The sequence below is a fragment of the Oncorhynchus gorbuscha genome, linkage group LG05 (assembly GCF_021184085.1).
Source record: "Oncorhynchus gorbuscha isolate QuinsamMale2020 ecotype Even-year linkage group LG05, OgorEven_v1.0, whole genome shotgun sequence".
NCBI classification, from domain to species: Eukaryota; Metazoa; Chordata; class Actinopteri; order Salmoniformes; family Salmonidae; genus Oncorhynchus; species Oncorhynchus gorbuscha.
This window is the reverse complement of record NC_060177.1, coordinates 34,906,155-34,931,382: the sequence shown is the minus strand read 5'-3', so window position 1 is coordinate 34,931,382 and position 25,228 is coordinate 34,906,155. Positions and strand designations below refer to the sequence as shown.

General features: G+C 41.2%; 1 protein-coding gene across 4 annotated transcripts; it reads left to right on the top strand.

The window, feature by feature from the left end:
- The first annotated feature begins 4,155 nt into the window (after positions 1-4,155).
- On the top strand, positions 4,156-24,681 carry LOC124035870 (cytoplasmic dynein 1 light intermediate chain 2-like). 4 transcript variants are annotated; one of them, XM_046349679.1, is made up of 13 exons: positions 4,156-4,288; positions 5,002-5,075; positions 5,251-5,367; positions 5,464-5,694; positions 10,848-11,014; positions 15,510-15,603; positions 17,663-17,798; positions 18,827-18,938; positions 19,035-19,094; positions 19,639-19,683; positions 19,842-19,959; positions 20,608-20,730; positions 21,381-24,681. In XM_046349679.1, exons 1-13 carry the CDS (start codon positions 4,194-4,196, stop codon positions 21,395-21,397), a joined length of 1,389 nt encoding a protein of 462 aa, XP_046205635.1. In that variant the 5' UTR covers positions 4,156-4,193; the 3' UTR covers positions 21,398-24,681. The 4 variants fall into 4 exon arrangements, with proteins under 4 accessions (XP_046205635.1, XP_046205633.1, XP_046205634.1 ...); XM_046349677.1 differs by having other exon boundaries at positions 21,376-24,681; XM_046349678.1 differs by having other exon boundaries at positions 20,602-20,730.
- Positions 24,682-25,228: the final 547 nt, after the last annotated feature.

Below are 25,228 nucleotides of genomic sequence, written 5' to 3'. Positions count from 1 at the left end.
GATGGACTGAAGGGAATGGTCTTTGCAAGTGTAAATCAAAGAAAAAAGGAATAAAAAGGAGGAATAGAATGTGTTTGTTCTTTCAGCTGCAATTTTATGTGGAAATTGTTTAGCAACCACAAGGGAAAGATTAACTTCAGGCACTTTAACTTCAGGCACTTGTAATAGCCTACTAGGCTACAATACAGTCTTTGGCCAACCACTACTGAACCAGATATTACAAGCCAGATCTTACATGTGTGGTTTAATACCACATTAAGAACTTTCTGGATCCCACCTTACAAAACAAAAGAGAGTGAGACTTGTTTTTCTGTCTCACCTAAGAATGGACTGAACCAGTCTTTAATTTGATCACTCTCATTGGACAGGAGCCTTCAGCAATCAGAGATTAGATCACATTACATCAATGAGGAGGAGGATCTGTCCTCTCATCTCTATGGTGTGGAATGCAATCAAACAAGTATTAAAGAAGTGCAGTCACCAAATTAACATGCTAATGAATAGGGAGAGGTGTGGTAGCAGGGTTAAATACTTTATTACTGCATACAGATAGATGGTGGATCTAAATTTGAGTCAGTCTCCTACAGCAGGAAAAAAAATCCTGCAGCAACAGGAAGTGTGAATTATTATGTGGACTATAATTAAAGGACATTTTTTGTAGTGGTTGATACATTTTTCATAAGGGAAAATCAAGTCTGAATTTTGTAAGTGGAAATAACAAACTTTAGAAGCCTTTTAAAACCTCAAATACACTAGAAGTTTTAAATGTCCAAGGGTGAATTTACACAGTGATCAAATTAAGATCTTACATCTGTATGATTGCCAAGCTTCTTGCCATCCAGGACCTATATACTAGGCGGTGTCAGTGGAAGGCCCAAAACATTCCAAGGACTCCAGCCACCCTAGTCATAAACGGTTCTCTCTGCCTACCGCGCGGCAAGCGGTATCGGAGCGCCAAGTCTAGGTCAAAAAGTATTCTTAACAGCTTCTACCCCCAAGCCATAAGAACAGTTAATCAAATCTAGACTATTTGCATTATCCCCACCCCACCCCCCATTTTCACGCTGCTGCTACTCTTTGTTTATTATCCATGCATAATCACTTTACCTCTACCTACATGTACATATTACCTCGACTAACCAGTGCCCATGGACTCTGTACGGACTCTGTACAGAACCCCATGTATATAGCCTCACTACTGTTATTTTATTGTTGCTCCTTAATTATTTGTTATATATGAGATATTTTTTAAAACTGCATTGTTGGTTAAGGGCTTGTAAGTAAGCATGTGCAAATAAAATTTGATATGATTGGCACTTAATAGGGAATTAACTTTTCCAAGACATGAAAACATGAATTTCCATTCAATTATGTAGTCAGTAAACTCAACTGTCACAAGCTCATCAGATTCTGTTAATGTGCATTGGGGAATAAGCAACCTATTTGGCAACCTTACTATACCAAAGTTCTTTCCCATGCAGGCAGAGTGTTATGAGGCATGACTCATGAGGAAATGTTTCATTTATACCCGTCTATCACGTTTTCATTTCACCACTATCAGTCAATCAACTGTTAATTTGTTAGATTGACTTTAGCTGAGGATAAGGTTATAGACTTCCCATACCCTTCAAGTAGAACATTTTATGGTTTGTGTGCTGAGTTCCACTTACTCCGCTCTTCAAACACATCATAAGCTATCAATCATAAGGGTTTTGCAGAATCAAGTTCTGGAAGGGAATTTTACTAGGAGAACAGTGTCACCTTCTGTCTCTACTATGGAATTACATCAACTGTTTGATATGAGAGTAGATTTTATGGACAATAAGCAATTTGTATGTTAATGTGAACTCATAGCTTGCTGTTTGGTAGTAAGCATTTATTAGTTTAAAGGACACACTATCCAATCTGAGTTTTTTGTTTGGAATGCTACGCCTTGTATCAGAGACTGATGCAGGATGTATGAGGGGTGCACACGCCCTCTCAGGAATTGCAGAGAAGGTAGCCTAATTGTGTGTGCTCGGGAAAAAAATATAAGCACACTTAGCTTGCTGGAATGACAAGTTCAACAAATTAAATATATTGTATTGCAGTGTAGCAAAATCAGTGTCATTGAGCAGAAAAGCAGAAGGCTTGTTTCCCTCAAGCCTTTGACAAATACAAAACCTGTTTTATTAGATGTTCCTGGCAGCAGGAGTAGGACTCAAGAATGGGAGTAAGAGTAGAAAGGCCAAGTATCACATGACTCACAGTTCTGGCATGCACTTCAGCCAATATCCCTAATCTACCCTGGATCTATAGATGGGGAAACCCAAAGCCATATAGGGAGTCCTACGGGAATTCCCTACAGCAATAATGTAGATGCTTCAGTTCAACTGTCTGCCCTGCCTTCCTGTCTCAAAGGTCTATGGTGGAGCAGGTGGGACTCTGAGTCCCTCGGTAATCTCAAAATGAATTACCAGCACAGCTCTATTCAAGTCTGGGTGCCCCTTTTCACACAGTGATTGATTCAGGTTTACTGGATTGCTCCTATTTCTTTTGGGGCCCAGATTTAATTATTGATTGGCGTCATTCTGGTTTGAACTAGTGTAAAGCAAGTTTCGGTCATTATGTTGTTTACATGGTTTGTCTTGTAAAGGCTGATTATTATCTAACGATTGTGTGTGTTGGCGTTTACATTAACAATGTAATGTGCAACTGAGAGGCACTGACTAAGGACATTGAAACCCTTTACATTTCGTGGAAAATATGTTAAAAAATATATATTTTAAAAAAATGTGAGGAACCCATTAACTATGCAATTGTTAAAATCCTATGATTTCCTCAATCGTTAACACTTTACAGCTTTTACTGTGAAAACAGTTAGCATACGTATGAACATGTATGCACTCACTACTGTAAATCGCTCTGCGTAAGAGCATCTGCTTAAATGTAATCATGTCAATCCTCTTGCATCCCCTCCTCTCTACGCACACACGGTCTCTGTTTATTAATTACATCTTGCGGAAGACCTAACTAAAATGATTCCAAGCAGTCGAAATGATTACACATCTTAGTTTAAATTCGGATATTGGTTTAATGAACAGAACAGTACACGGATCGGATCGTCTAGACAACACACCTGTTTGCTAACTTTAGCCTTTAGCTCGATGCTTGGTGGCTTTTAATATAAACTCCCTGTCTTGTCTGTCAATATATATATACCAGTGAATACTGTAATAGCGTGTCTTTTCTTATGACATTTTCCATGATGTTCCTATCCTTTCGTTTATAGACTGGCCAATAGCTTCTATCCCCAGATGGTTAGGCTGCTGAATAGCCACCCAATCAGCCACCTGCCAATCATCTACCCCTCCTGTCGGAGCTCGGAGTTGAGGATTTTCACTGGACCCTGCATTTACATCTGCAACCATGTGCATGTGACTAATACACTCTAAATCTAAATCTACATGTTGCCTTCTTATGATTCCACTAGGTGGCATCACTTTACTTGTCAGCTATACGGTCTATTCGTCTGCTCTGCTGCTCCAGTTAATTTTCTTTGGTTTTGCAAATGATGTGCAGTCACCTCTTTCCACCCCAAACGTACCCAAATGTATTATGGCCAAGCTGCACAACTGATCCTGGACCAGTTGTTAAGTGTACAATGCCCAATATTAAAAATAAGTCAGTCAGCCTTGCAGGATGACATCATGCAAGCCAACGCGTACTGAGCGCGCTGTTATTATGCCTGATCACAATTAGCGTACACAACACTTTCAGGGTAAAGTGTTGTTTTTCTTTGTCTTATTTTGCCCCCCTTTCATGATTACAGTAAATCATTGAGTAAATCATTATGATATAATCAGATGTAGTTTTTGGAAGGAGGATACTGAGTTGTGTCGGTGTACTGGGTTTAGTATGCGCAAAATATTGTACACTAGCCCACTTCAGATATTTTGATTGTGCCACAGAAAAATAGTGAGGCATTGAGTATCATCACCATAAGTTATCATCAGCATTGACCCTTTGTCTGTATCTGATAGCAAGATGTGGTAGGTATCATTACGTCTCTGTGTTGTTTAGCTATAGATTTTGAACTATCAATGATGAGCCGCATTCCGGGATTTGTTGCGGTGTAAATCGGGTGCACACAGTTTTAACAAGGTCCTAGGGCGCCCAAGTCGCGCCTCTCTCTTTGTGGCTGTAGAAAGAAGATGGCTCCCGTTCTGGAGAAGAAGTTCCTGGGCGCAGCCGGGGCAGGCGACACTATGGAAAATAGCAACGAAGACGAGGAAGGACAAAACCTCTGGCAAGTTCAAGTACTCGTGATTTACAATGTGCTATTTTCTGTAACGGAAAAGCTGTTTACTAACTTGTTTAATGTGCTTTGTCACTGCCGGGTGCTCTCATCAAAACGGTCCCGGATGCCTTCAAAACAGTTAACGTTATTGCTAACGCGTACTGTAGTTACGATAACAAACGTTCGTTCAGCTACAACATTTTGCTTTAGTTAGTGTGGCTACATAACTAACCAGTTTCAATAACAAACGAATCAACCAACCTTATAGCTACCTAGGCAAGCTAACCAATATCCACTCCAAATCAATACTAATAACAGGCGCGTTAACTAGCCAAGTTATTGTCTGATTGTGCAGGGCCAAATAATGTGACGTTAACTAGCTTGCTTTCCAGCTAGCCCCGTAGCCACCCACAATCATTTTTGTTCCTTGATAGTTACAACTACATAACTAGATATGCTATAATATTGCCAAGCCAGTCAAACTTATTCGATCAAATCTTCAAAATTAAGAAACGATCTAGCTAGTTATGTATGATCAGTGACAGCTGACACTCAAAAGCTCATTCGACAAGGTAGACTAATTAGCGTAACAAGTGATGGCTAACTTAGCTAACGGTCTTGGTGGCAGACACCTACCAGTAGGCTATGTGTTAAGCCTAGGCTACTTAATTGTATAATGTGATAGCAAGCAAGCAAACTAAATGCATTGTTATTCTCTTCAGGACTTCAATTCTCAGTGAGGTTTCAACACGTTCAAGTTCTAAGTTGCCATCCGGGAAGAACATATTGGTGTTTGGTAAGTGTAAATCCATAGCCTTCAGTAACTTGTAATCACATCAAAAGGGAGAAGTAGCTTATTTTCAGGAGAGGTTGCATTTAACATTATACAGATAATAAATGTTGTCTTCAGTCAAATAAACCAAATCATAACAATAACATGACAATAACCCGTTTGTGTGTAAATGTTTCAGGTGAGGATGGGTCAGGAAAGACAACGATTATGGCAAAACTCCAAGGAGCAGAGCACAATAAGAAAGGAAGAGGCCTGGAGTATCTGTATCTGAACGTCCACGATGAGGACATAGATGGTAAGTTCCCTGTTCCAGTGGCAAAAGAATACAACTGTACATGGGTTAGGCTACATGTTATTTTTTGCGTGACTGTAAATCTCTGAATATTGGCAGACCTTACACGCTGTAACGTGTGGATCCTGGATGGGGACTTGTATCACAAAGGCCTGCTAAAGTTTGCAGTAACAGCAGAGTCGCTGAACGACAGCTTGGCAGTGTTTGTGGCAGACATGTCAAGACCCTGGACCATCATGGAGTCGCTCCAGAAGTGGGCCAGCGTGCTGCGTGATCATGTGGACAAGCTCAAGATCCCCCCGGAGGAGATGAGAGAGATGGAGCAGAGGAGTAAGTAGTGCTGAATCATCTACTTCACCTTGGCTGCTGTGACAGTGTCTGTGAGGACGATTGTCAAAGCGAAGGCCAGTCCCAACATTTAGCTGTGTTTGTTTGGCAATCAGACAGTAGAGGTGGTGATAATTTCTTCCCTTTATGTTGCGAGATGCTTGTGGAGCTGATATGGGTTTTGTTTGTCAAGTGTCTGCAGTATAGTGAACATCCCCAGACAGAGCCAATGAGATGTATGCTTACATAACACATTTAGGCTACAGTTTGGATGCTGGCTGGTTTTTCATTTAAACTAAAGGGAATGGCAGTAGAAAGCAGACCCTGAAGTATAAAATTACTCATGGTCATGGTAGTTTTTAGGTCATCAGAAAGGCCCATGATTATCAGCTGTGTTCAGTCATGATGACCAAAAGCCTAGTCTGTTGATCACTGTGTCTTATGTACTGAATGCTCCCTCCTGATAATTTTAGAAATTATCATGAAGTGCTCTTTTGTGCTCTAAAGTTGCATGCTCTTACAAGAGCCGTGGGTTATCCGAGGTTCTCTTGAGCAGGCTGTCTGAAGGTTACTCTGCTTGGAGATGCTTTAGAGATTGGTTTGTTTTTTATAATAAAAATTAAACCAATGCCATGTTTTAATGTGCCCAAGTAATCCCAGTGGATAGGTTCACTATTGTATTTGTCATCATTCAACTGTAGGCCTATGACTACTCTGGGCTTAAGTGTCAGATTTATGATTGGAGAACCACCTAACTGTTTACAAACTAAAATGTGTGAAAGGGGAAGTGGCAGAAGGATGATGTTTCTGTAGGCAAAAAAGCTTTGAGGTAACGTAGCACATTACTGCATTCTACACATATTGAATATTTTGCGTAATCTGAACGCTTCTACTGGACCAATAATCAGTGATTTACTGAATCTATACTGTAGGCTAAATTACATAATTTTGATAGATGAAGACATGGTTTGCATTTTCTTTCTCAATATAGGGAGGAAAGCCTTTGCATAGTTGTCAAGCCTTGTTTTTCATTGTGGATTGTGTTGTACTAGTAAATAAGTTTTACTTTGTTCAATAGTGGAGGCCTGATTTTGGCAAGTGGTGTTTGCTGATATCCAACACAGGTAGCCAGGCTGGCATATGCGCCCTGCTAAACTCTTTTGTTGAATACACTCCCACCCACAAACATTTACAGCTTTACAATCTAGCGGAGTAGCTTATCATCCAGACAGTGTTCACCTTTCAGGATGTCGGTAATGATGTCATCACTGCACATGTCAGACGAGTGTGACATATCTAAAAGGGAGGAGGGGTGTCCAGGCGCCCTTACAGCAGTGTTGCGTCATGGTTTCTTCTGACACCAGATTGAGTCTAAGCATGGAAGGGATATCGAGTGGGCAAGACGTTCTGGCTCAGTTGAAACTGGAGCAGCTTGGTGGTGCTCTGTAGCAGAACCATTCCTTGCTGTATCATGCACTGAAATAACACAGATCAACATTTTTTCTATTAACAACTGTCATTATCAGGATTCAGGAATATGTCTCTGCATTATAACGCTACAAAGCTGAAGGGTCCCGCAGGGGGAAAAAATGGAAATTACACTTCAAATTGGTCATTATCATATCTAGGCTAATACTTATAATGTAAAGCTATTTGGCCCCACCCATGTTTGTACTGGAATGGTTAAGTGGGCAAAGTCGAACGATGGACGATGTGTGTCTGAATGATGAGAAATCTGGATTTATAACTGTACAGATGAAGGCTAGAAGTGTGACCACTGCACCTTTCTGACAGGCACTTTACTGTTATTACCTTACTAAAGATGTTTTGCTGCTCAGCTGGATTATGTAAGAAATGTAGGCCTAAGCTATGTATGTCACTCCCACCAAGGCAGTCTACCAAAATATCCAAGGAGAAAAAACAAAGCTCAATGGCTGAGAAGTGCTTGCCTAATAATGTTTTCCTTGAAGAACACAATGTGAACCAGGCATTTTTTTGTACACCCAGTTATTTGAGTTTTGGAGACAATTGTTTGTCCAAGAAAGTAAATGCCGTAGTGTTACACTAGGGCAATTGCACATTTGCATCTTTTGGTTTGTCTTTGTTAGATGAGACTGTTGCGTCTAGGCTCTGCTGGCCCCCTGTAGCTTTAGCTGGCACAGATCAGAGCCTGAACAGGGAGTCTGATCCCATCCCTGTCCCCAATCAGCTGGAGTTTACATCACAGGGCCCAGGCCAGGCAGCCCAGCACCCTAAGGGTTGTTCTGTTCCTGGTGGGAGGGAAGTGCTGTAGCAACATTGGCTCTCTGGGTTAGCCGTAACCACATTCCTAAGGTTCCTGAGGAAGGGGAAGTGCCTTCCCAGACCACTGCTCACAGCTGCTGTTCTGGGATGCATACAGGGGACAGACTGCCAGCACAGATGCCTGCAGCAGTGCCCTATTGGGAGTTATGCTTCTCCTTTATACTGAAATAGACCTAGCCTTTGTTTTATTTTGCTGTAGCAATATATGGATCCATCATGTTAGTTAAGCTCTTTGGAGTGTAAATATATTAGCAAGTCGTACTAAAAGCTTAGCGAGTTGTTCTGAAAGCTTTTGCGCTTGTTTACATATCTACCAACTACAGTCTCTCGGGTTGAGTCCTGCAGAAAGTCCAGGAGAAGCTAATTGTCATTGATATTCTGTTTAGTTGGAGTTAACAGCGCGCAGTGGCATGAATAGCTAGATGACGGATGGGCTGTTGTCTGCTTGACTAAGGCAGACGGTTAGTTATGTGTGTAAAACACATTGGGAGTTATTCTCCAGTCTGGGTAGTGGAGCAGGCAGGAGAGAAGTGGCTGTCAGATCAGCTAATGTCTCTATAGACATGGTGCAGCGAGTTCTGGAGCTCAGTGAGAATGCCTGGGTCCGGGGGAACAGGGACTGCATTTACTCCATGTCAGGTCACTTGGTCTTTAAAAACTCTGGTCCCCTCCCGGGTGGCGCAGTGGTTAAGGATGCTGTACTGCAGCACCAGCTGTGCCACCAGAGACCCTGGGTTTGCGCCCAGGCTCTGTCGCAACTGGCTGCGACCGGGAGGTCCTTGGGGCGACGCGCAATTGGCCTAGTGTCGTCTGGGTTAGGGAGGGCTTGGCCGGTAGGGATATCCTTGTCTCATCGCGCACCAGCGACTCCTGTGGCGGGTCGGGCGCAGTGTACGCTAACCAAGGTTGCCAGGTGCACAGTGTTTCCTCCGACACGTTGGTGTGGCTGGCTTCCGGGTTGGATGCACGCTGTGTTAAGAAGCAGTGCGGCTTGTTTATTGGAGGACGCATGACTTTCAACCTTCGTCTCTCCCGAGCCTGTACAGGGAGTTGTAGCGATGAGACAAGATAGTAGCAACTAAAACAATTGGATACCACGAAATCGGGGAGAAAAAGGGATAAAATAAATAAATAAATAATAACTCAGGGCCCTAGTTATGGAGTACCCATTTGTGATGGTGTCCTGTATGCTTTATTTCAATCAGAAGAAAATATATGCTCTCTATACTAGAGGTCGACCGATTCTTACTGATTATTGGAGGACCCAAAAAAAGCCGATACCGATTAATCGGACGATTTTTAAAATTTATTTATTTGTAATAATGACAATTACAACAACACTGAGAACACTTATTTTAACTTAATATAATATAATAAAATCAATTTAGCCTCAAATAAATAATGAAACATGTTTAATTAATGCAAAAACAAAGTGTTGGAGAAGAAAGTAAAAGTGCAATATGTGCCAAGTTCCTAGCTCAGAACATGAGAACATATGAAAGCTGGTGGTTCCTTTTAACATGAGTCTTCAATACTCCCAGGTAAGAGGGTTTAGGTTGTAGTTATTATAGGAATTGTAGGACTATTTCTCTCTATACCATTTGTATTTCATATACCTTTGACTATTGGATGTTCTTATAGGCACTTTACTATTGCCAGTGTAACAGTATAGCTTCCGTCCCTCTCCTCGCTCCTACCTGAGCTCGAACACATTGACAACAGCCACTCTCGAAGCAGCGTTACCCTTGCAGATCAAGGGGACCAACTACTCCAAGTCTCCGAGCAAGTGACGTTTGAAACGCTATTAGCGCTCACCCTGCAAACTAGTGAGCCATTTCACATCGGTTACACCAGCCTAATCTCGGGAGTTGATAGGCTTGAAGCATTGTGAAGAGCTGCTGGCAAAACGCACGAAAATGCTGTTTGAATGAATGCTTACGATCCTGCTGGTGCCAACCATTGCTCAGTCAGACTGCTCTATCAAATCATAGGCTTAATTGTAACATAATAACACAGAAATACGAGCCTTAGGTAATTAATATGGTCAAATCCGGAAACTACCATCTCGAAAACAAGACGTTTATTCTTTCAGTGAAATACGGAAAACTGTTGCATATACCCTGACTCTGCGTGCAATGGACGCAAGAGAAGTGACACAATTTCACCCGGTTAATATTACCTGCTAACCTGGATTTCTTTTAGCTAAATATGCAGGTTTAAAAATATATACTTCTGTGTATTGATTTTAAGAAAGGCATTGATGTTTATGGTTAGGTCACATTGGAGCTAGGACAGTCCTTTTTCGCAAATACACACCGCATCGATTATATGCAACACAGGACACGCTAGATAACTTAGTAATATCATCAACCATGTGTAGTTATAACTAGTGATTATGATTGATTGTTTTTTACAAGTTAAGTTTAATGCTAGCTAGCAACTTACCTTGGCTTACTGAATTCGCGTAACAGGCAGGCTCCTTGTGGAGTGCAATGAGGCAGGTGGTTAGAGCGTTGGACTAGTTAACTGTAAGGTTGCAAGATTGAATCCCCGAGCTGACAAGGTAAAAATCTGTCGTTCTGCCCCTAGGCCGTCATTGAAAATAAGAATGTGTTCTTAACTGACTTGCCTAGTTAAATAAAGGTGTTAAAAAAAGAGACCAAAATTGGTGTCCAAAAATACCGATTTCCGATTGTTATATGAACTTGAAATCGGCCATTCCAATTAATTGGTCGACCTCTACTTTATACAACCTGTGTTAATAAATCTTGTAAAGATTATTCATCCTCCAAATGAAAAAGGTGCATTGCGACTGGCCTAACCAATGCGGCCGTCCCCTGTTTGCCCCACAGTGGTGAAGGCTTTCCAGGAGTACACAGAGCCGGAGGGAGCCGAACCAGCCTCTCCCCAGAGACGGGCTCCCCCAGCAGGGGGGGATGACGAGGGCGTGGTGCTACCGCTCGGGGAAAACGTACTCACACACAACCTGGGCATTCCAGTGCTAATAGTTTGCACAAAGGTAAGTTGAGGCTGTCTGGTTGAAATATACAGTACCAGTTAAAAGTTTGGACACACCTACGCATTTAAGGGTTTTTCTTTATTTGTACTATTTTTTTTTTTACATTGTAGAATAATAGTGAAGACATCAATAGTGGAATCCATGTAGTAACCAAAAAAGTGTTTAACAAATCGAATGATATTTGAGATTTTTCAAATAGCTACCATTTGCTTTGATGACAGCTTTGCACACTCTTGGCATTCTCTCAACCAGCTTCATGAGGTAGTCACCTGGAATGCATTTCAATTAACAGGTGTGCCTTGTTATAATTTAATCTGTGAAATTTCTTCCCTTAATGCAGTTGAACCAATCAGTTGTGTTGTGACAAGGTAGGGGTGGTATAGAGAAGATAGCCCTGTTTGGTAAAATACAAAGTCTATATTATGGCAAGAACAGCTCAAATAATCAGAGAAATGACAGTCCATTACTTTAAACTTTTGATACTACCCATCCCGGATCCGGGAGCGTAATCATCGCCTCTAACTAATTAGCATAACGCAGCAGACATAAATATCCCTAGAAAATTTTCCTATTAATGAAAATCACAAATGAAATATATTGAGACACAGCTTAGCCTTTTGTTAATCACACTGTCATCTTTACAGCCAACGCTGGACAAGCATTTCTGTAAGTTTATCATAGCCTAGCATAGCATTAAAAGCAATCAAATTAAATAATTTACCTTTGAAGAACTTCGGATGTTTTCACTCACGCGACTCCCAGTTAGATAGCAAATGTTCCTTTTTTCCAAAAATATTATTTTTGTAGGCGAAATAGCTCCGTTTGTTCTTCACATTTGGCTGAGAAATCGACCGGAAAATGCGGTCACTACAACGCCAAACTTTTTTCCAAATTAGCTCCATAATATCGACAGAAACATGGCAAACGTTGTTTAGAATCAATCCTCAAGGTGTTTTTCACATATCATCTCTTCGATAAAATATCCACCGGGACAATTGGTTTCTCATAAGAAGCGATTGGAAAAATGGCTACTTCTGTACTTTACGCAAAATTTTCTGCGGAAGCCATCATGTGACCACTTGCTCAATGTGGTCTTTTACGGCTATTCTTCAACATAAATGCGTACAAAGACGTCACAATGCTGTAGACACATTGGGGAATACGTAGAAAGCGTAAGCTCATTCGTAGCCCATTCACAGCCATATAAGGAGTCATTGGCATGCAGCGCTTTCAAAATATGGGGTACTTCCTGATTGGATTTTTATCTGGGTTTCGCCTGTAAAATCAGTTTTGTTGCACTCAGACAATATCTTTGCAGTTTTGGAAACGTCAGTGTTTTCTATCCAAAGCTGTCAATTATATGCATAGTCGAGCATCTTGTCATGACACAATATCAGTTTAAAACGGGAACGTTTTTTATCCAAAAATGAAAATACTGCCCCCTAGTTACAAAAGGTTAAGACATGTTCGGTCAGTCTGGAAAATTTTAAGAACGTTGAAAGTTTCTTCCAAGTGCAGTTGCAAAAACCTCCATGAGGACCGCCACAGGAAAGGAAGACAGAGTTACCTCTGCTGCAGAGGTTCATTAGAGTTACTGTAACTGCACCTCAGATTGCAGCCCAAATAAATGCTTCGCAGAGTTCAAGTAACTGACACATCTCAACATCAACTATTCAGAGGAGACTGCATGAATCAGGCCTTCATGGTCAAATGTTTCTTTGCAGCAATCTTTTGGTCTGATAAATCCAAATGAGATTTGTCTTTGTGAGACGCAGAGTAGGTGAACGGATGATCTCCGCATGTATCGTTCCCACCGTGAAGCTTCGATGACGAGTTCTGATGGTGTGGCGGTGTTTGCTGGTGATGCTGTCAGTGATTTATTTAGAATCAGGGCACACTTAACCAGCATGGCTACCACAGCATTCTGCAGCGATGCATCTGGTTTGGTTCGCCACCACATCTGGTTTGCGCTTAGTGGGACTGTCATTTGTTTTTCAACAGGACAATAACCCAAAACGCATCTCCAGGCTGTGTATGGGCTATTTGACGATAAGGAGGAGAGTGATGGGGGTGCTGCTTTAGATGACCTGGGCTCCGCAATCCACCTGATCTCAACCCTATTGAGATGGTTTGGGATGAGTTAATCACAGAGGTGAAGGAAAAGCAGCCAAGTGCTCAGCATATGTGGGAACTCCTTCAACACTGTTGGAATAGCATTCCAGGTGAAGCTGGTTGAGAGAATGCCTGCCAAGAGTGTGCAACATTGTCAAGGCAAAGGGTGGCTACTTTGAACAATCTCAATTATATTTAGATTTGTTTAACACTTTTTTTTGGTTACTACATGATTCCATATGTGTTATTTAATAGTTAATAATAGTAGATGTATTTACTATTATTTTACAATGTAGACAATAGTAAAAATAAAAACCCTTGAGTAAGTTTGTGCCCAAACTTTTGACTGGTACTGTAGTTACCTGAAATAAGTAGCCTGCCATTTTTAGGCACCGGTTTTTAAATTAATAGACAGTTTTTGTACTGAAAGATTTAAATAACACTGATCCTCAGATTCTTCATGGGCCCACAACTAACTAGTACACAATTGACGCTCCACTCTGGCAGTCCATTTCATGGTTGGTGCCTGATCATCTCCTGTCTTGAGTTGCTGGTTTTTAGTGTTGCCCGTGAGGCAGCATCTTCAGCCCATGAAAGCACCACATTGTTCCATGTCCATGAGCTTCTGGCAAATGGCTGCTTTAAAAGAACACAATGTTGTCAGTCATCAGTACTTCACATGCTAGTCATGACGAGGATGAGTGAATGTATTCTTTTCACTGCTCACTGTTTTTCTATTTCTTTTCTGCCTTTAGGGAGGAAAGGTTTATTTCACTCCCGGGGAATTCATATGGGTCTTTAGTGCAGTTTGTTGAATATACTCTCAGAGCATTAGTGAAGTGTCCTTTCTTCAGGCACGATACATATGGATTTTGTGGATTTGAAGTGTGGTATGTCTTAGTCTGCTGTCATTACGTGTATCCATATTTTCAGACTATTTGCTGTATTTTCTTTTTCTTTAATTTGTTTTGTTTTTGCAATTTTACCCTGTTTTCTCCCCAATTTCGTGATATTACTGTTTTGGCTCCGCTGCAACTCCCCAACATGCTTGGGAGAGGTGAAGGTTGAGTCATGCGTCCTCCGAAACATGACCCGCAAAACCGCCCTTAACATCCGCTTGCTTAACCCAAAAGCCAGCCACACCAATGTGTTGGAGGAAACACTGTTCAACTGTCGACCGAGGTCAGCCTGCAGTTGCCTGGCCCGCCAAAAGAGTCGCTAGAGCGTGGTCGGCCAAGTGAGGCCCTTCTGGCCAAACCCTCTCCTAACCCGGATGACGCTGGGCCAATTGTGCGCCGCCCTATGGGATTCCCGTTCACGGCAGGTTGTGACACAGCCGGTCGAACCCCAGGCTGTAGTGACACCACAACACTGCGATGCAGTGCCTTAGACCGCTGCGCCACTCGGGTGGCCATTTGCTGTATTTTCTAAATTAATTATGTAATTGAGTTTGATAATTGAGTGAGAACCACATTGCTGCCATTTACAGAGCTATAAGGAATATGGATGCCAGTTTACTCGCTGACACAGGTTAAATGATTAAGCATGCTAGCATATACCATATACTTCCAGTCATTGTGCTAATGCTAGTTAGCATTAGCTCTCAAAACTACCTCTAACTTCCTTCATATTGGACACAGAGACATAGACAAATGGTATCCACAAGTTCATCTGACTCTGGGGAAGTAGATGAAGAACCTCTACTCAAATGGCAAAATATCCCTTTAAGTCCCACTGAGTGTGGCACTTGGGTATGTATATTTAATGAAGGGCTCCTGCATACTTAACCAGGCCTGCTGTCTTTGCTACTGCCATTTTTTTTTTCAGTAAGTAGCTAGCCTGGCATTCCCTGAGTCATGCTCAGCCAGTCAGCCTTGTTGTTGTCAAGGTTACCATCTTGTGGTCACTGTGGGGAAGTGTATATATGTGTGTCTGAGAGACCGGGTGGGGCCTGCCTGCAGGGTCTTACTGCTCCTTCCCGGAGGGAGTGAGGAGGGGAAATTGCAAGCAAGTGGAGTGGAGGGGAGGAGAGCGGAAGTGAGGGAGGGTCTGAGACTGAAAGGGAGGCATGGCGAAGTGAGCTAAGCTTGAGCTAAGGCGAGTCATTTTTATGTCCCTCAGGAAGGAATGGTTTACTTGCTCCAGTTGTAGCCTAATTGCCGTCCACTTTGCTCTTTTCCTCGCTCTTTCTCTGTCAGTTAAATTCAAAGGGCTTTATTGGCATGGGAAACAAATGTTTTCATTGCCAAAGCAAATAGATAAAGTGAAATAAACTAATCTAAAATGAACAGTAAAGGTTACACTCACAAGTTTAAAAGGAATAGAGACACTTCAAATGTCATTATGGCTATGTACAGTGTTACAATGATGTCTCTCTCCACAGTGTGATGCAGTCAGTGTTTTAGAGAAGGAGCACGACTTCCGAGAGGAGCACTTCGACTTCATTCAGTCCCACATCCGACGATTCTGCTTACAGTGTATCCTTTCCACTCAAACACAACTCTCCCTTCTTAGAATGACAGGCCCCACCATAGATGCAAAATTATACAGTTGAAGTTGGAAATGTACATACACCTTAGCGAAATGCATGTAAACTCAGTTTTTTACCATTCATGACATTTAATCCGAGTAAACATTTCCCGTCTTAGGTCAGTTAGGATCACCACTTTATTTTAAGAATCTGAAATGTCAGAATAATTGAGTTATTTATTTCCGCTTTTATTTCTTTCATCACATTCCCAGTGGGTCAGAAGTTTACATTCACTCGATTAGTATTTGGTAGCATTGCCTTTAAATTGTTTAACTTGTGTCATGTTTCGGGGAGCCTTCTACAAGCTTCCCACAATAAGTTGGGGGAATTTTGGCCCATTCCTCCTGACAGATCTGGTGTAACTGAGTCAGGTTTGTAGGCCTCCTAGCTCGCACATGCTTTTTCAAATTTTCTATAGGATTGAGGTCAGGGCTTTGTGACGGCCACTCCAATACCTTGACTTTGTTGTCCTTAAACCATTTTGCCACAACTTTGGAAGTATGCTTGGGGTCATTGTCCAATTGGAAGAAACATTTGCGACCAAGTATTTAACTTCCTGACTGATGTCTTGAGATGTTGCTTCAATATATCCACATAATCTTCCTTCCTCGTGATGCCATCTATTTTGTGAAGTGCACCATTCCCTCCTGCAGCAAAGCACCCCCACAACATGATGCTGCCACCCCGTGCTTCATGGTTGGGATGGTGTTCTTCAGATTGCAAGCCTGCCCCTTTTTCTTCCAAATATAACGATGGTCATTATGGCCAAACAGTTCCTTTTTTGTTTCATCAGACCAGAGGACATTTCTCCAAAAAGTACGGTCTTTATCCCCATGTGCAGTTGCAAACCATAGTCTGGCTGTTTTATGGCGGTTTTGGAGCAGTGGCTCCTTCCTTGCTGAGCGGCCTTTCAGGATATGTGGATATAGATACTTTTGTACCTGTTTCCTCCAACATCTTCACAGGCATTCACTAGGCAGCGTAGCCTAGTGGTTAGAGCGTTGGACTAGTAACCGGAAGGTTGCGAGTTCAAACCCCCGAGCTGACAAGGTACAAATCTGTCGTTCTGCCCCTGAACAGGCAGTTTAACCCACTGTTCCCAGGCCGTCATTGAAAATAAGAATATGTTCTTAACTGACTTGCCTGGTTAAATAAAGGTAAAATAAAAAATAAATAAATAAAAGGTGTTTTGCTGTTCTGGGATTGATTTGCACATTTCGCACCAAAGTACGTTCATCTCTAGGAGGCAGAACGCACCTCCTTCCTGAGCGGTATGACGGCTGCGTGGTCCCACGGTGTTTATACTTGCGTACTATTGTTTGTACAGATGAATGTGGTATCTTCAGGCATTTGGAAATTGCTCCCTTGGATGAACCAGACTTGTGTAGGTCTGCATTTTTATTTTCTGAGGTATTGGCTGATTTATTTAGATTTTCCCATGATGTCAACCTTCAGGTGTTTGGAAATTGCTCCCAAGGATGAACCAGACTTGTGGTCTAAAAAAAAATATATTTTTCTAAATTCTGGGGTCTTGGCTTTATTTATTTTTTATTTTTTCCATGATGTCAAGCAAAGAGGCCCTGAGTTTAAAGGTAGGCCTTGAAATATATCCACAGGTACACCTCCACAACTCAAATGATGTCAATTAGCCTATCAGAAGCTTTTAAAGCCATGACATCATTTTCTGGAATTTTCCAAGCTGTTTACAGGCACAGTCAACTTAGTGTATGTGAACTTCTGACCCACTGGAATTGTGATACAGTGAATTATAAGTGAAATAATCTGTCTAAACCTTTTTGGGAAAAATGACTTGTCATGCACAAAGTAGATGTCCTAACCGACTTGCCAAAACTATAGTTTGTTAACAAGAAATTTGTGGAGTGGTGGAAACACTTGGTTGGAGTCATGAAAAACAAGTTTATGTAAACTTCTTACTTCAACTGTAAGTGTTTTTATTTAATTTTGTGCCCTATCATGTCTGCATGTTCCTTAAACCCACCTGATAGATGGAGCTGCATTGATTTACACCTCTGTCAAAGAGGAGAAGAACATGGACCTCCTATATAAATACATAGTGCACAAAATATATGACTTCCAGTTCACCACGCCTGCCTTAGTGGTGGAGAAGGATGCTATTTTGATGTAAGTGAAAGCTCAGTTATGCTCTGTTAGGTGCCCACGTATTGAGGTAATTATTTTTCATCTTGTGATTTGGCCTTTTGATTGTCTCAAACAAAAAAGACGGAACAGTTCAATGTACAAAGTGGCAACACAATGCCAGAGAATGCAAGAATCCATTCAAATGTAATGTACTAACACGCCCCCTTCCTGCATTGGGGAACATCCCATACTCTCCCTGCACGCACCCCCACGTCTATTTCTATGGGCACAATTACTGTTCATGACACAAACGTTTCAACAGTTCTGCTCATTTTATGTGGTGCAAAGAACATTTTTTTTTTTTTATGCAATTCTTTACGTTTTGCCATGTCTGTGTTTTTGTGGGTATTTGAGTGACAAAAAAAATGCAATATCTATGGGCTAAAAGAAACTAAATTTAAAAAATGTTAGCTGACATGGGCTAGTTGAACTGGACATTTCTGACAAGTTATAAATGGCTCTCTAAGATATGCAATGACTAACATGACACGAGGAACTGATGATGCACTACCCAATTGTGAAATTGCACCTTGTGCATTCTACTATTACAACTTTCAAAATTAAGCTTAGAGCTGGACTGGGTTTCAATTTTTTTGAACATTTATAAATGTTAACATTTTGGGGGGGAACTCGTGTGTGTGTGTGTGTGTGTGTGTGTGTGTGTGTGTGCCCCCCCCCCCCCCCCCGACCCCTCGCACAACCCCACAGTTTCGGATCCACTGATTTAGCACACATGTTTATCCAGAGCGACTAACAGGAGCAATTGGGGTTAAGTGCCTTGCTCAAAGGCGCATCGATTTTTCACCTAGTTGGCTCTGGGATTAAAACCAGCTAACTTTTGGTTACTGGCCCAACACTCTTAAACAATAGGATACCCCCACCACCCCCAGATATGACTGGTGGAGAGTTCTGAAGTTATATGAACGTGTACTGTATTGTCATTGATGGTTATTGTAACAAACTATTGGTCATTGCTCGAGTACCAAACAAAACTGTTTTCCTTTTCCTAGTCCATCTGGATGGGACAATGAGAAGAAGATTGGAATTCTGCATGAAAATTTCACAACGGTGAGACCTGAAGACCCCTTTGAAGACTTCATCATGAAGCCTCCAGTACGAAAGGTAGGATCATGAGACTTCTACAGGTAAGAGACATGACTAGGACATTTGGCATTTGACAAATGTCCCTTATGCATCTCCCATGCCTTCTCTATCCAGCTGGTTCATGATAAGGAGGTCAACGCGGAGGACGAGCAGGTGTTCCTTATGAAGCAACAGGTATGTTTGTTTACATTCTAGATCGCACAGTTCTGGGTTGCCTTTCATGGTTGCAATTCCATGTTCTCTCCTCTTCTAAAGATGCACACTAGATGGTGGTGAGCTGAGAATAAAATGGTTGGTTTTGTTCAAAGCTATGATTGTGGATAGTGAAGCCAGTTTCATTTTATTAGCATTTCCCAGGCTTCAAAGCCTGAGGTTCCTATTCTGTACTTCCTCCCGGGCCAATCAGGAGTCTGAGAACATCAAGGGCTTTAGCCTAATTGGTTGAAAGGGTGTTGTTTCTGAGAGCTCACGTGGTTGCCTTAGGGCGAAGAGCGCTTCCTTTTTGTACTGGGCTTCAGTCAGTCCCTGTTAGATCAAGCTACCAGTATCCAACCATGCAATGTTTTTCTACTATGCCCATAATCTGTGATGGAAGAAAGTGTTTCTGAGAATGTTATGAGGGTTGTAAAATATAAGATAAAAATGCTGAATTTTATGGGGCCCAATTATTTCAGTGAAAATAGAATTCACACCATTTTTCTTTTTGTCTGTTCTGAAGTCTTTGCTGGCCAAGCAGCCGGCCACACCAACAAGAGGATCAACAGTAAGTGTGATAAAATCAACCACACTTTCTGCTTTTTTTCATGGCCACTTTTTCTTGACAAATAAGTGTTGGATGACAATCATTTCATCAATAGGAGCCATGATTAATTTGAATTGCCTCAACTGTACTCTGCTCTCTGTCTTCTGTCTGTGTTTCAGGAATCTCCTGGACGAACCGCTTCTGGCTCGCCTCGACCCACTGGCCGTACAGGCCCTACCAACGTGGCCAGCGTCTCGCCAATGACCTCTGTCAAGAAACCTGACCCCAACATGAAGGGTAAGTTGGACCACTGGAACTTACTGCCCACCCTTTCTTTTGTATTTTTACAGAGCATCATGGAAACTGTTGTATGAGAACTGGCAGTCATTTGGGCAACACTTCATTTGGGTGTTGGAAGTGTGTGACTGCTGTGTAACCACTGCCCCCCTGAGGTAGCTATTGAAATAATTCCATAAACAATGGATTCCTGCAGTCCTCCCTCCGCTGGCCTTGCTTGGGGAGAAATATTGACATTTTCTCCATTAAGCTCAGTGGTGGAGCTGTGCATACCGGTGTGAATAGATCCGCTTAAATTAAGCCAAATTTAATTGAGACCTGTAACCCCTACCCTGTATTTGGTTGTTGTTGGCAAGGACATGTGGGGAGGAAAGGAATTGGATACGCTATATGAAAACGGACAGTTAATCCTCTAGGAATGCATCTGCATCGAATTGAATTATGTAAATCGTGTTCCAGTTAAAGTATGATCCTGTGTGCGCTCATGTTTAAAAAAAAAAGTTTTATGATCAAATTATGAATCCCGTGATCATACAGGGGTAACTGTTGCGTGCCTGAATTGTATGGAAGAAATAGATCTCTCCTTTTAAATCTCATGGTTGTGATCCTAAGGGATGCTCGTTTCATGTGTTTGTGTCTAAGGAGCAGCAGCAAACGAGGGAGTGCTGGCCAATTTCTTTAACAGCCTTTTGAGTAAAAAGACTGGGTCCCCTGGGAGTCCAGGCACCGGAGCTGCAGGAGCAGGATCTCCAGGATCAGTCAAGAAAACAGGTAAGGTCTCCTCTGGCCTGGCCCTCCAGGGCATCACTGGCTTCTCTCTGGTTTAACTGCCTCGTGTTGTTGCCTTTGGACCATGCTGTTGTCTGGAAGTTTACCCCTAGAACCTGAGAGAAAGAGAGGGTGAAAAGGGAGTTCTTGGCAGGTCCTAGAGGAGGGGAAGTGTTCCACTCGACTCCTCTGCCACTGGAGGAACTGGTGAAAGGCCTGTATGCATGGGACAACAGTTGTTAACAATGTATCATTGTCTGGCTGCAAAATGTCACAAAACCACCCTAAATGACACCAAGCACATACCAACGCTCACTGTTCGTCTCTCATTTTTGTTTGTCCATGCAGTATGAAGTTGTAATTAACCCATTGTCCCAGCATACTTGCGTGGCCTTGTGTCCTACTGGCCTCGTTCAGTTAATGACATAAAACTGAAAGAATATGCATGGAATGTTTTTTTAGTGTCTTATGATTGGTTTTGCATGTGTGCACCTGTCATGTGATGCAACTGAAGTAATTTAGCATGGGGCCACATCTCATCAGTTTCCTTCTGCTTGCTGGCCTGGCCATAACAGTCAATGTCGTATTTCTAGTACAGGCACAGAAGCTACAGGATATTACTTTCTCTTTTCTCTTTTATTTTCCAAGGGCAGAAGCCGGTTTTGACTGACGTCCAGGCAGAGTTGGATAGAATGACTCGCAAACCGGACTCCATGGTTACAGCTAACAACACACCGACAGAGAACGAAGCGTGAACGCAACAACAGCATTGTCCACTGCAAATACTCTGGAAAACAAACACACACAAGCATAAAAAAAACCGAAATATGACCAAATTCCCAATGTGTATATCAGTCAGCAGACAGTAGTTTTGCCAAATGAATTTGATATGCGATCAGATATTTTTGGTTATTTTGGTAAGATGGGGAAAGAACAAAAGGTGGAGGTTTGGAGGAGGAGGAAGTTGAGGACTTGGCTGTATCTATCCTTATTACTTCAATTGTAATTGTTTTTTTTGTAGTTTTTTTTTTTTGCAAGGGATGTCCGGTTCAGTAATGCGTGCACACTCCTTGGGGGGCAGCCAAATCCCCTGGTCAGCGAGCCCTCCGTTAGCTAGGGGATACACCCTCCCTCACAAGCTTAAAGAGTGGAAAAGTGCTGCGGCCTCTTGTTCAGCTAATCTTATGGAAGGAAAGCGGTTGTGATAAGAACAATTAAACCCTAAATATATTCATTTAAAAAAAATGAAATACTTGCAAGCGTATGTGGTATGTACAAAAAAAAGAAAAGGTTATAGATATGATACTGGTGTATTTATATAAAAATCTTTATTTTCTATTTTTTTCTGCACTGTTTGCGATTTAGTAAAGGGTTTAGATAGCTATATCTCATAACATGTTAAACTCCACTGATGTCATGACACTAATGTGACAAATACAGATAGCTGATAGCAAACAGTGGCCTGCCCACAAAATGGCAGGTCCAACTAGTCACCTAAGGATTCTGTAAATATCAATGAAATTGCAATTCAAGCTTTTGGTCTTATTTTGTACAAAAATGCAATTCTTTCACAATATTGTGAAGAAATGTCTGGGATAAAATGAGCATTGTTGGGATTGGCAAGTGTAGAATTAGCAAGGAACACTTTTGGCTAGAGGTGTTTTGGGGGCAGCATCTTTCCTACTATAACTCCCAAGTGCCTGGCACAGTAACTGTTTGTGTCATAGTGGAGCTGCTTGTCTACTTAAAGAGGAAATGCACTGTATCACCAACGGCAAAAAGTTGTCCATTTGGTCATTTCAAGTAATTTATTTTGTTAATTTTTTTTGTATAACAAGTCTGTGGTCTTTGCATAAGGTTTCAAAAGAAATGTAGCTGACATTGTTCACTTGAGTAATATTGAGATTGCCTTTCATTATATAAACTGTAAAGGTATCTAGATGCAGATTTTTAGAAGTGACCATAAGTTTAGAGTATTTGTTTCCCCCAGATGAACACTTGCATCGTTTAAACCACTCACTTGCGTGGCCAAATCAAAAGGAAATCAAATACTACGGTTTTAATGAAATGGGTTACCCTTAAAAAGGAAATTTAGCTCTGTTCTTTTTCAGTTTAAAGTGTTTTTATACAAGCTGTATGGCAGGTCAGGTTAAACATTCCCGATCTCTACATGATGTCGGTGTAAAAATCGTGGCCCAGTAGGAAATTGCAATGTCCACAGATCTTTTGTGTAATCTTCAGTGCCCATTTGCAATGTTGACTTTTTGCCTTCAGTGTACATACAGTTCACAATTTGTCCATCTGTGCACCCTGCCTTCACTCAGGGTAGATCTTAGTCAATATTATCAGCCTTTGCTTGTGTCCTTAGTAGTTAATTTTTTTTGTCCTAGTTCTGCCAATGATTTTGTTAGTTACATCCACTCTACTGTACCATATCAAATCATTTGTAAAAAATCGTAAGATTATTTGATTAATCACAAATAACTAGATGATCACACAAATCTACCTACAGTCTTAGCTATGGTTAATTTGCAGATCAGCAATTGTAACATCGGTTTAATAAACTGTAAGAGCAGCTACTTGGCTTTTAAAACCACCTATAACAACAACGGAAACTACATAGAATTGGAACCTGGAACCAAAGATGCAGCAATCCATGTGTTCTGTTTGTGTAGAATAGTCTGGTTTGATTCCCAGGTGACCATCTCCCCTGGCCTTGCGTGGAACACCTGTCATTCCAAAGTACATTCTAAGGTGGTCCATATACTTACTTGAGTTGCCAGGCTAACTTTTTTTTTGCTCTGTAAGGGGGAAAAAAAACAAGACCTAGAGGTGTGTAGTCTACTTTATTTTGTGTTAAGTAATCTGTTGTAAGAATAAGAACTGGCTGGATTTTGATTCCATTTTTCTTATCTTCATTGGGCAGAAATTTGCATCTAAGATCTGTTGCTGAAATACAAGCACAATATTGTGACAGGAAGGAAGGAGTATTAATCTTATGTTGAAATAATCACTTTCATTGGGAGAGTTGTAGTGAACCCCCAGATGTTATTGTTTAAACTAGAGAATGCATACTCTTCTACCTGCCTGCGTAGAACGTGTAATGATGAATTACAAGTATAATGTACTTAATATTGCGTTCATATTTTTGGGATTAGCAGTATAACGAACATGTCCCTGGCAGTCAAATCTGCTCCAGACTTTTAAAGCTAGACATTTTTGGAGATTTTAAGAAAATATCTAAATAAACTCAAATGCATGTCAATGCTCCTTAGGTCTTTAATGTGCATTTCTGGTACACCTGTCCATTGCAGCACATCTCCTTGGTATTTTTCTGTTAGATTTTTCTGCACAACAATGGTTGTTTTTTGCAAGCATTACTTTGTGTAAATGATATAGGACATATCTTTAGGGTGGTAAACAGCCTAGAAATTCATGAACTAGTTCACTCCTCTGATGTTTGTCTCCACATAGTTACTATACATCTGCATTAGCCAAACAGACATTTGTATGTTTGGCTAGTACATCACGCTGCTTGATTTCCAAACTGCAAGTTTTTGATGATTTGGATATCATTTTTTTCCCAAGGTTAAGTTAAAAGCGACTGCTCTATACATCATCTTAGTGCTATGCCTTCAGCCCTTGAAAATATACACATATAGGAGATTTAAAAGCTTTTGCTTCCAGTCCTTTTTATTCGGGATATAAAAACCTTTTAACCACATGGAGTACTGTGTTTGTGCCCTGGACATATTCCGTGTGATTGTATGGCTTTAACGTGATGCAGCCATGTGGTATCTCGCTTTTTGTGCCGACAAAGATAAGGAAAAGTGTCTGTCAGCCCTGGCTTCAATAAAACAAAGAATCCAGACTTTTGTTACATTTTTGTATCCCTTTGTCTCAAATCATGATAATGTGTGTCAAGAAGGCAAGTAAAATCCATGGTGAATATTGCTCTGTTTCACAGTTTTAATTTACTGGTATTCAGTGTGTATTCTAGAAGTGACACCAATGGGTACATATTGGTTAGTCATTTTATCGAACCCCTCAACCTACTGGTTGTGACTGAGTAGCAAGTGAATGGACTGTAAGTGGAAGTACAATAAAAGTATCACCCTGCTAACTTGTCCCATGTTAACAAGTGATTTTCAGGGTCCGTACTCTGTAGTACTTAGGTTTTCAAATTGACCTTGACCATGAGATGGCAGTGCAGTGTATTTTCATACAGTAGGACATTTAAGTGCAATTCTTTTGTTCTTGCCCTACATCCAAACCCACCCAAAGTAAACGTTGGCGCTGAACAGATGATAGTGATCAGTCTTTATTTGTTTTATTTTTAAATGTCTGTCATCACTTTTAGTAGACATTACTTACTTTGATGGTCAGAGTAAGAGTAAGTAATGTAGCCAATGGTTGTTTTATGACTACCGGTACTCCTTTTCAAGTCGGAGCATATTTGTTTTGCCTGTTCTGTATCATGTATGTTGATTGGCCTGTTTTG